Raw genomic sequence first — 12,801 nt, forward strand, 5'->3', positions numbered from 1 at the left:
TAATCCTCTTTAAGTTTTATTTATATCTTAACTTGCACCATGTGAGCCTTGGCCAACCTTCCCACGGAAGTCAGGTCTGAAGATTTTTCGTTTGGGGGGGATTTTTTTTTTTTTGGAGAAAAGAGATGTGAAAAAAATGATAAGGCAAAACACTCAGAAATCAAGTCTCTTTCCCAAAATCATAAGGAAAAGAAAGGTGAAGGTCAAGAAGAAGCTCAAAGGGCTCCTTCCAGACCTCACTTGGTGCTTCACTGCTTATTTAACAAGATCTGAGTGTTGGAGTGAACCTTTAGCTCTGTCACCTACAGAGACAAACCAACCCGAAAGTTTTCCAGATCCACACGTGAAATTTAGATCGGTTAAGAAGCAGCTTGGCACCTCTCCTCACGCAGAGCAAAGAGCCGTGGTGTTCAGCTCTGTTCCAGCTCTGTACCTGCTTCTTGACTGAACGGCTCATTCCAGACTCAGTCTGGGCACAAGCCACCACAGTCCCCTTCTTCTCTCCATTTCAACAGTAGGACGGTAGGTGTCATGCGCGGGCTCCTCACTTCCGGCTACAGTCCTCACATATATGTGGGCTTCTTCCGCTCCCATGATACCCTTCTCCTGTGTGGGTGACCGCCTAGGATGCTTGAGAAAACAAACAAGTCTTTCAAAAATAGAGCAAAGTAATAGCAACCAGATTTACCCTCCCACCTGAGACAAACCTAAGTCCAAAAACACATTTAAAACAATAGTTTTCCGGGCGCCTGGGTGGCTCAGTTGGTTAAGCTTCTGACTTCGGCTCAGGTCAGATCTCACATTCGTGGGTTCGAGCCCCGCGTCGGGCTCTGTGCTGACAGCTAGCTCAGAGCCTGGAGCCTGCTTCTGGTTCTGTGTCTCCTTCTCTCTCTGCCCCTCCCCCTCTCATGCTCTGTCTGTCTATGTATCAAAAATAAATAAAACATTTAAAAAACAATAGTTTTCAAGACACTGGACATCAGGCAAAAAAGGATGTGATCCTTGAAAGACAAAACAAATGAGGAGAGGCCTATAATGGCCACATTTAGTGCCTTGGCAGGTTTTTTCCGGCCACTCGACTCTTTTTTGTTTAATGTGAATATGGTATTTCTTTTTCATTTCTTTTACCTTTAATTTATCAGTGTCTTTATATTTAAAGTGAGATTTTGTAGGCAGTATATCGTTGGATCTTGTTTTTATATCCAATCAGATATAAATTTTGATTTTTATGTCTCTGCCTTTCAATTGAGATATGTAGGACATTTACATTTAAAAAAACATTTTGCAGATTTTTTTTAGAGAGAGAAAGAGAGGGTGCAAGCAGGGGAGATGTGTAGAGGGAGAGGGAGAGAGAGAGAGAGAGAGAGAGAGAGAGAATCTCAGACAGGATCCATGCTCAGTATGGAGCCCAATGCAGGGCTTGATCCGAAGACCCTGGGATCATGACCTGGGCCAAAATCAAGAGTCAACCAACTGAGCCACCCAGGTGTCCCTAGACCATTTACATTTAATGAAGTCACTGATGTGGTTGAGTTTAAATGCACCATCTTCCTGTTTGTTTTTTCTCTGTTCTGTCTGTTCTTTGCTATTTAAAAAAATTTTTCCTGCCTTCTTCCATACAGATTTTAGGAGCCTCTTATTGAGTTCCATGAAAAAATTCTGTTGGAATTATACTGGAATCTATATTTACCATATAGATTGATTTCAGGTTGTTTGACATCTTTAGCTCTTGAATCTTCCTATCCAGAAGCTTGACATAACTCCCATTATTCAGGTCCTATTTAATATATTTTACTGAAGTTTCATTAGTCTCCATAAAGGGGTTACTGTTTTTGTTAGATTTCTTTCTTAGCATTCTACATATTTTTAATACCACTACAAAATGGAATTTTTAAAACTTACTTTTTCTAATTGATGGCTAATGATTTTTAAAAATGCAAATGACTTTTGTATATTGATTTCATATCCAGGCAACTGTTAAAGTCTTTCCTTAACTCTAATAATTTATCTGTAGATAATTTGGTTTTTCTATGTAGATAATCATATCATCTGGAAATAATGACATTCTCTTTTTCTTTTCCAGTCTTATACTTTCTACTTTTTTTCTTCTTTATTCTATTTCTTTTTTAATCTTTATTGAGATATAACTGACAAACAAAATTATAAGATGTTTAAGGAATATGATGTAATTATTATATATATATATACATATATATATATAGTGAAAGAATTTCTTCCCATCAAATTAATTCCTACTTCTTTTTCTTATCCTACCGCATTGACTAGGACCTAAAGTAAAGTATTGAATAGAATTCAGTATCAGAGAATCCTTGTTTTGTTTCTGATCTTAAAGAGAATCCATTAACATTTTACCTTTAGATAGGATGTTTGCTGTAGATTTGTAAAAAGATGTCTTCTTATAGGTTAAGGGAGTTCCTGTTTTATTTTCAGTTTGCTAAGAGTCCACATCACAAATGGCTGTTTAATTTTCTTGGACTGTCTTCTATTGAGATGGTCACACAATTTTCTTTTTTAATTTGTCAGTGAAATAAATAACATTGATTTTTTTATTTTTTTAACTTTTTAATGTTTAGTCATTTTTTGAGAGAGGGAGAGAGAGACAGAGTGTGAGTGGGGGAGGGGGCAAAGAGAGAGGGAGACACAGAATCCGAAGCAGGCTCCAGGCTCTGAGCTGTCAGCACAGAGCCAGGTGCGGGGCTCAAAGTCATGAACCATGGATCATGACCTGAGCCAAAGAAGTCGGTTGCTTAACCAACTGAGCCACCCAAATGCCCCTGATTTTATTTTCTTAAAGTTTACTTATTTGTTTTGCGAGAGAGCATGAGTATGAATGGGGGAGGAGCTAAGAGAGAGAGGGAGAAAGAATTCCACGCAGACTCCTTGCTGTCAGCACGGTGCCCACCACAGGATTTGGTCTCACAAACCATAAGATCATGACCATGATCAAGAGTCAAACGCTTAAGTAACTGAGCCACCCAGGGTGCCCCTAAATTGACTTTCTAATATTAAATCAACCCTGAGTTCCTGTCCAGCCAATAAAAATACAGTGAGAACCTCCTTTGTGCTGAGCTTTCCTGGGCCACCTCTTTTCCACACGTGCTCACCCTGTACCTCTGTACATGGAAGGCTTAAAAACCCTTAGCTTGCTTACTGTATCAATGATCTGCAGTGATTTTAAACAAGAGTTCTTACCTCAGCAATCTTGGGATTGTCGTAGAGTTCTGAAATTTCACATGGCCTCTCACTTTCCTAAGTTGATAAAAATACATTTAAAGGGAAAGAATAAATGAAGGATCCCAGCATTTGCCCATGACCATGATTAAAGTCAATGGTTCGCAAACCTGCATGCACATAACAATCATCAGAAAGCTTTAAAAACAAAACAAAGGAAGCAAACAGATAATAACTACCCCCTCAAAAATTCCATAAATGAGAAATATCATTGTAAGTTACTTCAAAAATAATCCAGGGTTGACAGTGGGGAGAAGTGGATGGAAATAGAGATCAAACAAGATTGGCCATATTTTGATAATTGAGTTCATTACACTATTCTCTTTACTTTAGTATATATTTAAAATTCTCCATGCTGTAGCTCTTTGTCCAGAGGTGCTAATTTAATTGGTTTTGGTGGTTGGTATTTTTGTAGCCACCTAGATGATTTCAAAGTGCATTGAAGGTCAAGTAACTATGACTTAAATATTAACAACACCACCAACAACCATAATATGTCTTAATATGTTTAAAGTTTACAGCTTGTCAATATATCTTTACAACCATAATCTCAGTCCATCTTGACAACTTTGCCTGCCTCTAAAGTAGGGAGGGCCGTTTGTATGGCTCCTGTTTTGGAGTAGAGTGAACCAAGGTCCAGAAAATGTAGAGTCACTTATTCAGGATCCTATAACTCATAAAATGGCAGAATCCGGGGTAGAGCCTTGGTGTCTATCTGACGTTAGCGCTTATCAATATGAGAACAAGCAGGATTGTTCATAAATAGAGGACGGCATTAGAACCCAGCGTCCATACAACACTGTATTACAACCGCAGAATATTGGTCTGGGTGGCCTTTGAATTCTGAGCATGGTCTCCAGAGCAATCCGGCATTTGCAGGGGTGGGGCTGGTAGAGTCTCTGTGACTGATGTGAGCTCAGATGTAGAAAAAGGGCAAAGAGCAACAGAGCCACCTACTTGTGGGCATGTCCTCCCCAGGGACACCTCGGCACCTGTTCATCTCCTATCTTTCCTGAGATTATCTCCACTCTCTTTATGAGACTATGCCCTCTTGTTTCTTGACGTTAGAGAACACACCCACAGTATAGACATGCGTTTGCCATGGCAACACGTGTCCCTCTCCACTGCCACTTTTTGCCACCCCAAATACCATCCTTGTTGCCACAGATTTCCGCAGCAAAGGTTTTGTGACAGATCAGCTCTGCCTGGAATAATAGATTCTACCTCTTAAGTCTGAGATAGAAACTGAGGGTCAGGAATGTCCACCATCGTGTCTCCAGAAAAGATCCGGATTCTGACACCCTCAGCCCAAAGCCAGTTCACTGAAGTACTGATTCCTGCTGATACATCTAGAACCAAAGAAGCTTCTAATCACCTCAGCGGACTCCTTGCTGCTGCTTCTTCGGCGAATTAGTATAAAAAGTAAAGCCACCAGCAGAGCTGTGGCCGCCAGGGATGGGATGCCTGCTGCTACTCCGAGAGAGGGCCCGCAGTCCTGGCACAGAGAGAGAAGGGCAGAGTCAGGGCCTCCAAGAATACAGGAAAGTTCCACCGATTACAAATAAAACAAAGCAAAACCCCACATGGCCTCTAAGGGTCATATGCAAAATCAAAAGGTAATAAAATACTATGGAAAAAAATGTTTGCAATATCCACAACAAATGACTCGTGTCTTAGGACTTAATTTACCTGGTTTAAAAAGGATATGAACAGGCCATTTCTATGAACAGAGGTACAGACATCTCATCAACACAGCAAATGCTGAGAATCAGTTGAAAAACTATATAAATCATAAATATATAGCTGGATGACTTTTCACAAGATGAATTCACACAGGTGACCAGCAGGCAGATGAAAACACAAAACATTGCTGGAAGCCCCAAAGCTGCCCCGTACTCCCTTCCTGTAACAGGATGTATCCTGAAATCTGTCACCACACACTAGCCTTGTTTCTGTTTGCCTACACCATCTAGACGCACACGAAACATGTGTACTCATCCGTGTCCAGCTTTTCCTGCTTAACACTGTGAAATCTGTCTGTGATTTTTGCATGCTCTCCTTCATTTTTAAGCTGAGTTGGTCGTAACAATAATTTTGAGCCGCACTCTGTGCTCGGTGACTGTTCATGTATCAAACTTTAATCTTTAAAAGGTAGGAAATGGCTAGGGCATTATCATTCCCGTTTTATAAGTGACCAAACCAAGGCTCCATAATTTAGGGATATACTTACTGTTTCTTTCCCACCTGTAACAACTGGGGAGGAAGTCTGTGTGAAAAAAGAGCATGCATCTTAAAGAAACAAAATCTGCACATCATACAAGACAGTCCATCAAAGGTTAAGCGATCATGCCCAAAGTTTACCCATTTGCTAAACTTTCTGTTGAAAGCAACACATGGCAATAACTGCCAATAAGAACCTTTCTTGATTGCTTTCTGGGTAAGAAGGTATGAACTCTGACTACAAGGAGAGAGAATTCAGAAATTCAAGTCCGCCTTTGTTATTCACCCTGTGGATTTGCAATAAAACACGTTGCAACTCACAAAGGCTTTTTTTCTGGCCCTGGTCCCCACACCCTTCCCAGCACGCTTTGGACCACTTGTTCACATTGCCAGAAAGGAAACCAATATTAATACTGGTGGACGCAAGTTTCTCTAAGGAAGCCTTACTTGTTTTCAAATATGCAATGAAGTAAATGGCTTTGGGAGATTTCTGAGGTTGTGAATACCTATGAATACATGTGTCCAGTTCATATCTCTGCTCAAGTGGGAGAACGAGATTTCACCCATTTACAACATATTTCAGGTGAGAGTCTTGCCCAGATCAATAAATCTCAAGGGACAGAGCTCCACGTTAGCCACTAACCAGCATAAACTACACTGAGTTGTGCTCTGTGAGGTTAGAAGCATATGTCCCTGGCTCACACTTGCCCAGAGTTAAATGGTGATTTCTCAACTCAAAAAGGGACCTCATTTCTTCGCCTATAAAATGAGGATGTTAGCACCTACCTCTAGGGCTGTTATGAGGGTCCAGTGAGCACCAGAAGTACATGCTTTTGTCTTTCCCTTGAACTTGGCAAAGTTCTGATGAGACCTGTTACTTTCTTCATCATCAACCTCAGCGAGCACCCTGGCATCCCTGCGGCCTGGGCTTTTACTTACTGTCTCTAGCTTGCAGAAAATGAAATAATCGATCTTAGAGAAGTTATGGGTCTTTCCCAAGGTTCCGGGGGTGACCATGAACCCAATCTGCACTTGAATGTCTGAATTCCAAGCCCAGGTCTCTTTCCCAAAGAGCTCCTATCAGAGGAGGGAGTTATACTTAAATGGTTACACTTTTACCTAAACGCAGACTCACCCCCACCCTCAGTACCACTTTTATGCTGCTGTCTGCCTAAAGTGTTCCGTTTCTCAGAGTGGGGGAAGAATCCAATATTATTTCAGGTGAGATGTTCTATCTTTAGATTTTAGAATTCACTTGGGCTGGCTTTGGGCGGGGGGAGGAGTTAACTCTAAAGATGCGGGGATGCCACGTGGAGCCAAAGGCCAGCAGGAGCCTGGCTTCTCCAGGGACTGGAGCGTCCCTCTTGGGACCTGTCCATCTGTCCATCTCTCCTGGGCACATGTGCTCTTCTCTGCCTATTTGCTTCCTTCTTTCTCTCTCCAGGTGGATTATTCTGCCCTGCTAATTGTGCCAGCTAACAATTAGGGAGAACTTACTAACCGCCTGATCAAGAACTTTACCTGTGCTGGCTCATTTATTCTTCACAACAGCTCATGAAGATGGACAATAGTGACTTCTGGTTTACAGATGAGAAGGAGAGTGATGCACAGAGAAGTGAAGTAACTTGTGTGAGATCACACAGCCCTAACTGGTGGGTGCCAAGTGGCCTGGCTCCAGATCCATGTCCTTAACCACTGCGCTACACTGCCTTCCATGACCAAATGCAGCACCCCAACCCAGTGCTTGTACTTGACAGTTCAGTAGGGCTCAGCAGAGACCGAGTCGCACGTGTGCTCCCGTTACAGACAGGCTCTGCTGAGTCCGGTGCTCACCTCTCCCCTACCTCCCCGGGCACTGGCACTGAGGGTCATTCAGCTGCACCACGAGGAGGGGGTCATGCAGGAGCATGTAACTGCCGGATGACCAACCACCCAGATGTAGGCCACCAGTACAAAAACCAGAAGGCCCCAGACTAGCTGGGATGGTTGTTTGCCCTACATAGGAGGAGGGGACAGTCCTCAGGGCAATGGGCTACTAACAAGAAAGTACTACAAAAGGTGATGACCAGCATCATAAAGGCCTCCCCCTCACCCCCACTCACCTCCACTGCCCCGAGCAATGGGCAGTCACCCATTGCTTGCTTCCCTGAGTCATCTTCATGGGCTAAGCCAAGCCAGGATTAGACAGAACCTGAGGTCTCTATACACCCGCTGAGTTCAAGCAGCTGGGTGGCATGTTCCAGCAGTGACCATATTATAAGGTTTTGACAGGTGAAGAGAGAGACAGGGTAGTTTGTGTGAGGTCAACCCGCAGAGGCTGAAGCAGGGAGCAGAGCAAGCCAGGGCTCTGCCGGGAGGGTAGGCTGGGTGCCTGCGGAGGTGACGGACTGAGAGACCCAGGGCGGCCGGGAGCGGGCAGCAGAAGGTGGGCCATGAGTCACAAGGCTGCTCTCCTGAGCTAGGCCCCAAGTTACAGTAAAAACGAACACTGGCTGGGGCCCTGGTGGCTCAGTCGGTTACACGTCCAACTTCGGCTCAGGTCATAATCTCAGAGTTTGTGAGTTCAAGCCCCATGTCGGGTTCTGTGCTGACAGCTCGGAGCCTGGATCCTGCTTCAGATTCTGTGTCTCCCTCTCTCTGTCTCCCATCCTCTGCTCACACTCTGTCTGTCTGTCTCTCTCGAAAATAAATAAACATTAAACATTTTTTTAAATGAACACTGGCTTAGGCATCTTCCTACCAGTAGATTCAGTTTATTCTCTTTGAATCACCATGTAACATATCAGAAAAATTTGGTGCAGTCAAACGCACTGAAAATCTGGGCCAAGACCGTGCTTAGCTCAATCATAGCAGCGCTCTACTGGTCAGAAAACAGCTGGCGCTGTGTTATCGCTACACAGCAGGAGGGCAGAAGACAGAAGAGCGGTTACGGACTGAGACTGTATGCCGCCACCAACCGACAATCTCCATTTGACTTGCAACTACACACCATACACGAGAGCCATCAACTGTTCATTCTTGTCCCCCCAACAATGCCCCTTCTAGAACATACACTAAGGAAATCACCTTCAATGCAGACAAGGACTTAGCTAGAACAATTACAAAAAAATTTTTTTATATCTTTATTTGATTTTTGAGAGACAGAGAGAGAGAGTGAGTGGTGGAGGGGCAGAGAGAGAGAGGGAGACACAGAATCTGAAGCAGGCTCCAGGCTGTCAGCACAGAGCGTGAAGCGGGGCTCGAACCCACAAACGTGAGATCATGACATGAGCTGAAGTCAGATGCTTAACCAACTGAGCCACCCAGGTGCCCCTATAACAATTTTTATTACAAAATTATTCTTCACTGTGGTTAATCAATTAAAGAAATAATTCACTTAAAGCAATACCATGTGACTATCCTCAGTTATGGTTATAAAGCCTAATGGAAACTTTTTTTTTAGCACAAAATCTATACAAAATCATAGAGTAGGAACACAGGGGTACAGAGACAACAAAAGTCAAAATATATATAAAGTCAAACAGGACTGGAAGGAGCAACACCAATGTTTTCTGCTGATGGGAATTTGTGTATTTTGATTTTTTTTCTATTTTCCTTTTAAAATGTTTATTTAAGGGCACCTGGGTGGCTCAGTCGATTGAGTGTCCAATTCTTGATCCGAGCTCAGGTCCTGATCCCAGAGCCATGGGACGAATCCTGCATCAGGCTCTGTGCTAAGTGTGGAGACTGCTTAAGATTCTCTCTCTCTCTCTCTCTCTCTCTCTCTCTCTCCCTTTCTGACCCCTCTCCTGCTCAGACACTTTCTCTCTCTAAAAAAGGTGTTTATTTATAATTTCTATAATTGAAAACATTTGTCTCTGCAGCACCCCCCCCCCCCAACTATTCATAAATGCCTCTGACAACCTGCAACTCGGCCCCTGGCAGGAGCTCCGCGCCCCCTCCCCACCGCCAGTCAGGCTGCCGCCCCGCCTGGTGGCCTGGTGCCCGGGGCCTGTTGCACTCACCGTGTTGGCCGGCAGTGTGAAGTTCAGTGAGAAACTCTGGAGGAGAGAAGGAGACATTCACGCTCTAGGAAGGGTCAGTCAGGCACCTGGCCCCTCCACCAGCTGTCACCCACCCCGCTGGGTCGCAAGAAAACTTACTAATTCTGCAGGCTCAGCCATCTCCCAATTTCCATTCCCAATCTCAGCCCCCAAAGAGGGAAAGGGAGCCGAGGAGGTTGGGATCAGGAGTTCCTCCCTCAGTATTCAGTCAACACCACCCCCCTCGCCCCTCCTCAGACCCCAGCCGCAGCCAGATTAAGGGGCCGGCCGGTGATTGCCAATGATCCCAACCCAGGGGCAGCAAAGACGGTACTCAAATGCGGCAAAGTGCTGAAAGTTGTTTTTCACCAGGACTCCTTTTAGGGAGGGAATTGTGTGAGTTTTTATTTTTTTATTTGAGAGACAGAGACAGAAAGAGACAGAGACAGAGAGAGAGAATCTCAAGCAGGTTCCATGCCCAGCGCAAACCCCAAAATGGGGCTTGATCCCACGACCCTGGGATCATGACCTGAGCTGAAATCAAGAGTCAGATGCTCAGCTGACTGAGCCACCCAGGCGCCCCAAGGCAACTGTGTGAGTTTAAAAGTATTTGGTACTTCCTGCTGGGGGTAGGATGTAAGACCCACAAGGGTCATGCTCCAACAAGAACACCTGCTCCTTAGCCGCCTTTGCAGAAGACAGAACCTGAGAAAGACAAGGCTTTAGTTTGTGCTGAGTCTGAGGCACAGGTTCCCAGTTGGAGTGCAGCTGCTCAGGACAACAGAGGAGAGGGTAACCCTCCGCACCCTCCCCTCACCCCGCACCCAGCCTCACCTCTTCCCCAAATACGGAGTCAATACTGAAAAACCGTGAGCTCCATGGGGCACCAAACTGTGAGCCTGCCCAGAGCCTCCAGTGGCTCCTTCCTCCTCCCTGTCCCCACAGTTTGGGCTAGCCAATGCCACTCTTTCCAGGCTGCTCTTTACTGAGGCTGAGACAGACATTCTCTTAGGACAATGTTAGAGCCAGATGGATATCTGGGCCACCTTAGGTCAGAGTCTTCTTGCTCAAGGTTCCTAACCACTGCCCTTGAGGCCAACACCAGCCAAGCCCAGAGATGCTGTAAGGACACTCGGTGGTCACAGTATTGAACACAGCTGCCCAGAGCCTTATCTCATCAGTGAATACTGGGTACTGATGTCAGAAGGCCTAAGACAAAGCTTCCTTTAGGGGGACAGCAGAAGGGGGGGAGCAGCAACAAGTGGGCCATTGCATGTGCTGTTTATCAATATCTGGATGACGAAGATTTTGGCCAATTTCAGAAAGACAGTCATATTTTATAGAGACACGGCACAGTGCTCTATGGAGAGGAAAACATCGCACAAGCGTGGGTGGGGAGAATCTGACACGGTATCCTTCAGAGAGGCAGCTGGGCGGGCTGAGGCTTCAAGTCACCTGATCTGGATTCAGTGGAGACTCAGCCACTTAGGAACTGTGTGACCTTGGAAAAGTGACTCAAACTCTCTGGTCTCTACTTCCTCCCAGCAACTCTATTCTCCCAGGCTCAGTTTTTCCATCCTTAAAAGAGGGATAATGTTAACCCGCCCTGCACATCTCACAGGATAAGCCCAAAGGAAACAACACCTGTAACAGCTCCTTCCAAACTGTAAAATACTGTAGGTGTACCGGGTGGGGGAGTCACACGGTGTCACGTTCTTTAAGGCCTGGCCAGCACCGAGCAAGGCCCAGGGAAGCCACTGGGGAAGCTCTTACTGGATGGAATGACATGCACAGAGTAGCAACATTCCAAGTACTGGAATTTGCCACAACCCACTTATTGCTGGTCTGAACACTATACAAAATCTTCAGATGAAGGCACATTAGGAGCTCACTGCCCAAGACTCACTCATTATGAGTTTGCATTTGTGAGGGGAAGGAGGGAGAGACAGGATACCAACTCACTGTTACTGAGGGGATGCTGCGTGTCAGACACCGCACGCGTAAGCGCCCCGTAAGGGGAAGGCTGTCATCCCTACGTCGTGAGTGTGGGGACCGAGACCAAGACAGGCTGCTGGGAAGTGGCCTGAGTCTGGGTAGACCACGGATCTTGCTAACTCCAAAGCCAGAATTCAACTCCTTTTAATAATCTCTTTAATAACAGAACCACAGCAGCCTCTTCTACCTTAACAACCTTCTTTTGATTGAGTCACATCCAAATATGTGTCACAAGTCAGTCAGAAAATCGGAACGTTTCCAAAGCAACTCACGAGTATCTACGTCGCCGATCGCATAACGGAAGGCAGACTGAGCAAGTGGGGACAAAGGTGTGGATCACACCCACTTCTTCAACCGGGAAATGAATTTAGCTGAAGCATCTACTTTGTGCCCTTGTTATGTGTGGGGTTTTGAAACCAGAGTGTTAACATTAAAATGAAAGATGAGATCAGCAAATATTAGAGGAGAATTGATTTGATGATTAGTATTTTGCTCCAGGTCACTTGAAGTCACAGTACCCAGAGAACAGTCACGTTTGCATTAGGAGCTTTAAATGCCTGGGAGCTGTGTTTTACAGTGAGGGAGGAAGGAGGATGGGAGAAGCTGCTGGCCTTACTCACCATTTCTGAGGCCTCGAAGAACCTTCCGCAGACGCCGCCCGCCGCCAGCTCCTTTCTTGCTGGTGTACTGGCCTGTGTCTCACATCTGCAGGAGCGTCCAGCTGGGCAAGCGTGGGTGACACAAGGGGTGGCCTGTGGAGCTCTGGCCAAGCCTTGTATGGTCAGGGGAGTAGCCAAGTCCTCTGCCCATCCCTCGGGGAGATGGCGTCCTGCTCCATGGTCACTGTGTATGGCCCAGGTCACCCACCCTCTTTGTTTTCATTTTCTTTCCAGGCTCGTTCCTCAGCTACACCTCCAGCTCAGCAAAGAACCCACAGCTGGCTCGAGAGCTTGGTGGCTTCATGGACAGGGGCTCTTTAGAAGCAACGGGTTACACAGGCTGAGGCTGGCCGCACGCTCCCTCACTGCAGGCCTTGTAGACCGCTGTCCCCGCAGCCATGGGGTCAGCACAGAGGATGCCCGCGGGATGGCGTTGGAGCGTGCTCTGTGTTCAAGGGACCACAGGAGCTGCCGCAGCGAGCACGCTCCCTGGCCAGTGAGCTGCCTGGTGGGGAGTTTGGCCTCTACCCCCTTGTGCTCTCACATTTGAGTGGGGACCCTCCTAGAGCTGGAGGAAGGCACTGACATGGACTGCTTTATATTTTTTTATGAGTTCTTTGTTAAGAGTTTGCTTCTTTAAAACACTGAGGGAG

The 12,801-nt window shown here is 45.7% G+C and overlaps 1 protein-coding gene across 1 annotated transcript; it reads right to left on the reverse strand.

Moving 5' to 3' along the window:
* Positions 1-12,235, reverse strand: OPALIN (oligodendrocytic myelin paranodal and inner loop protein). The gene is made up of 6 exons (XM_029932311.1): positions 12,110-12,235; positions 9,477-9,512; positions 5,483-5,518; positions 4,628-4,747; positions 3,214-3,270; positions 1-630 (listed from the first exon to the last, which is right to left on the reverse strand). Exons 1-6 carry the CDS (start codon positions 12,110-12,112, stop codon positions 454-456), a joined length of 429 nt encoding a protein of 142 aa, XP_029788171.1. The 5' UTR covers positions 12,113-12,235; the 3' UTR covers positions 1-453.
* Between the last annotated feature and the right edge of the window lie 566 nt (positions 12,236-12,801).

The sequence above is a fragment of the Suricata suricatta genome, chromosome 2 (assembly GCF_006229205.1).
Source record: "Suricata suricatta isolate VVHF042 chromosome 2, meerkat_22Aug2017_6uvM2_HiC, whole genome shotgun sequence".
Taxonomy (NCBI): Eukaryota; Metazoa; Chordata; class Mammalia; order Carnivora; family Herpestidae; genus Suricata; species Suricata suricatta.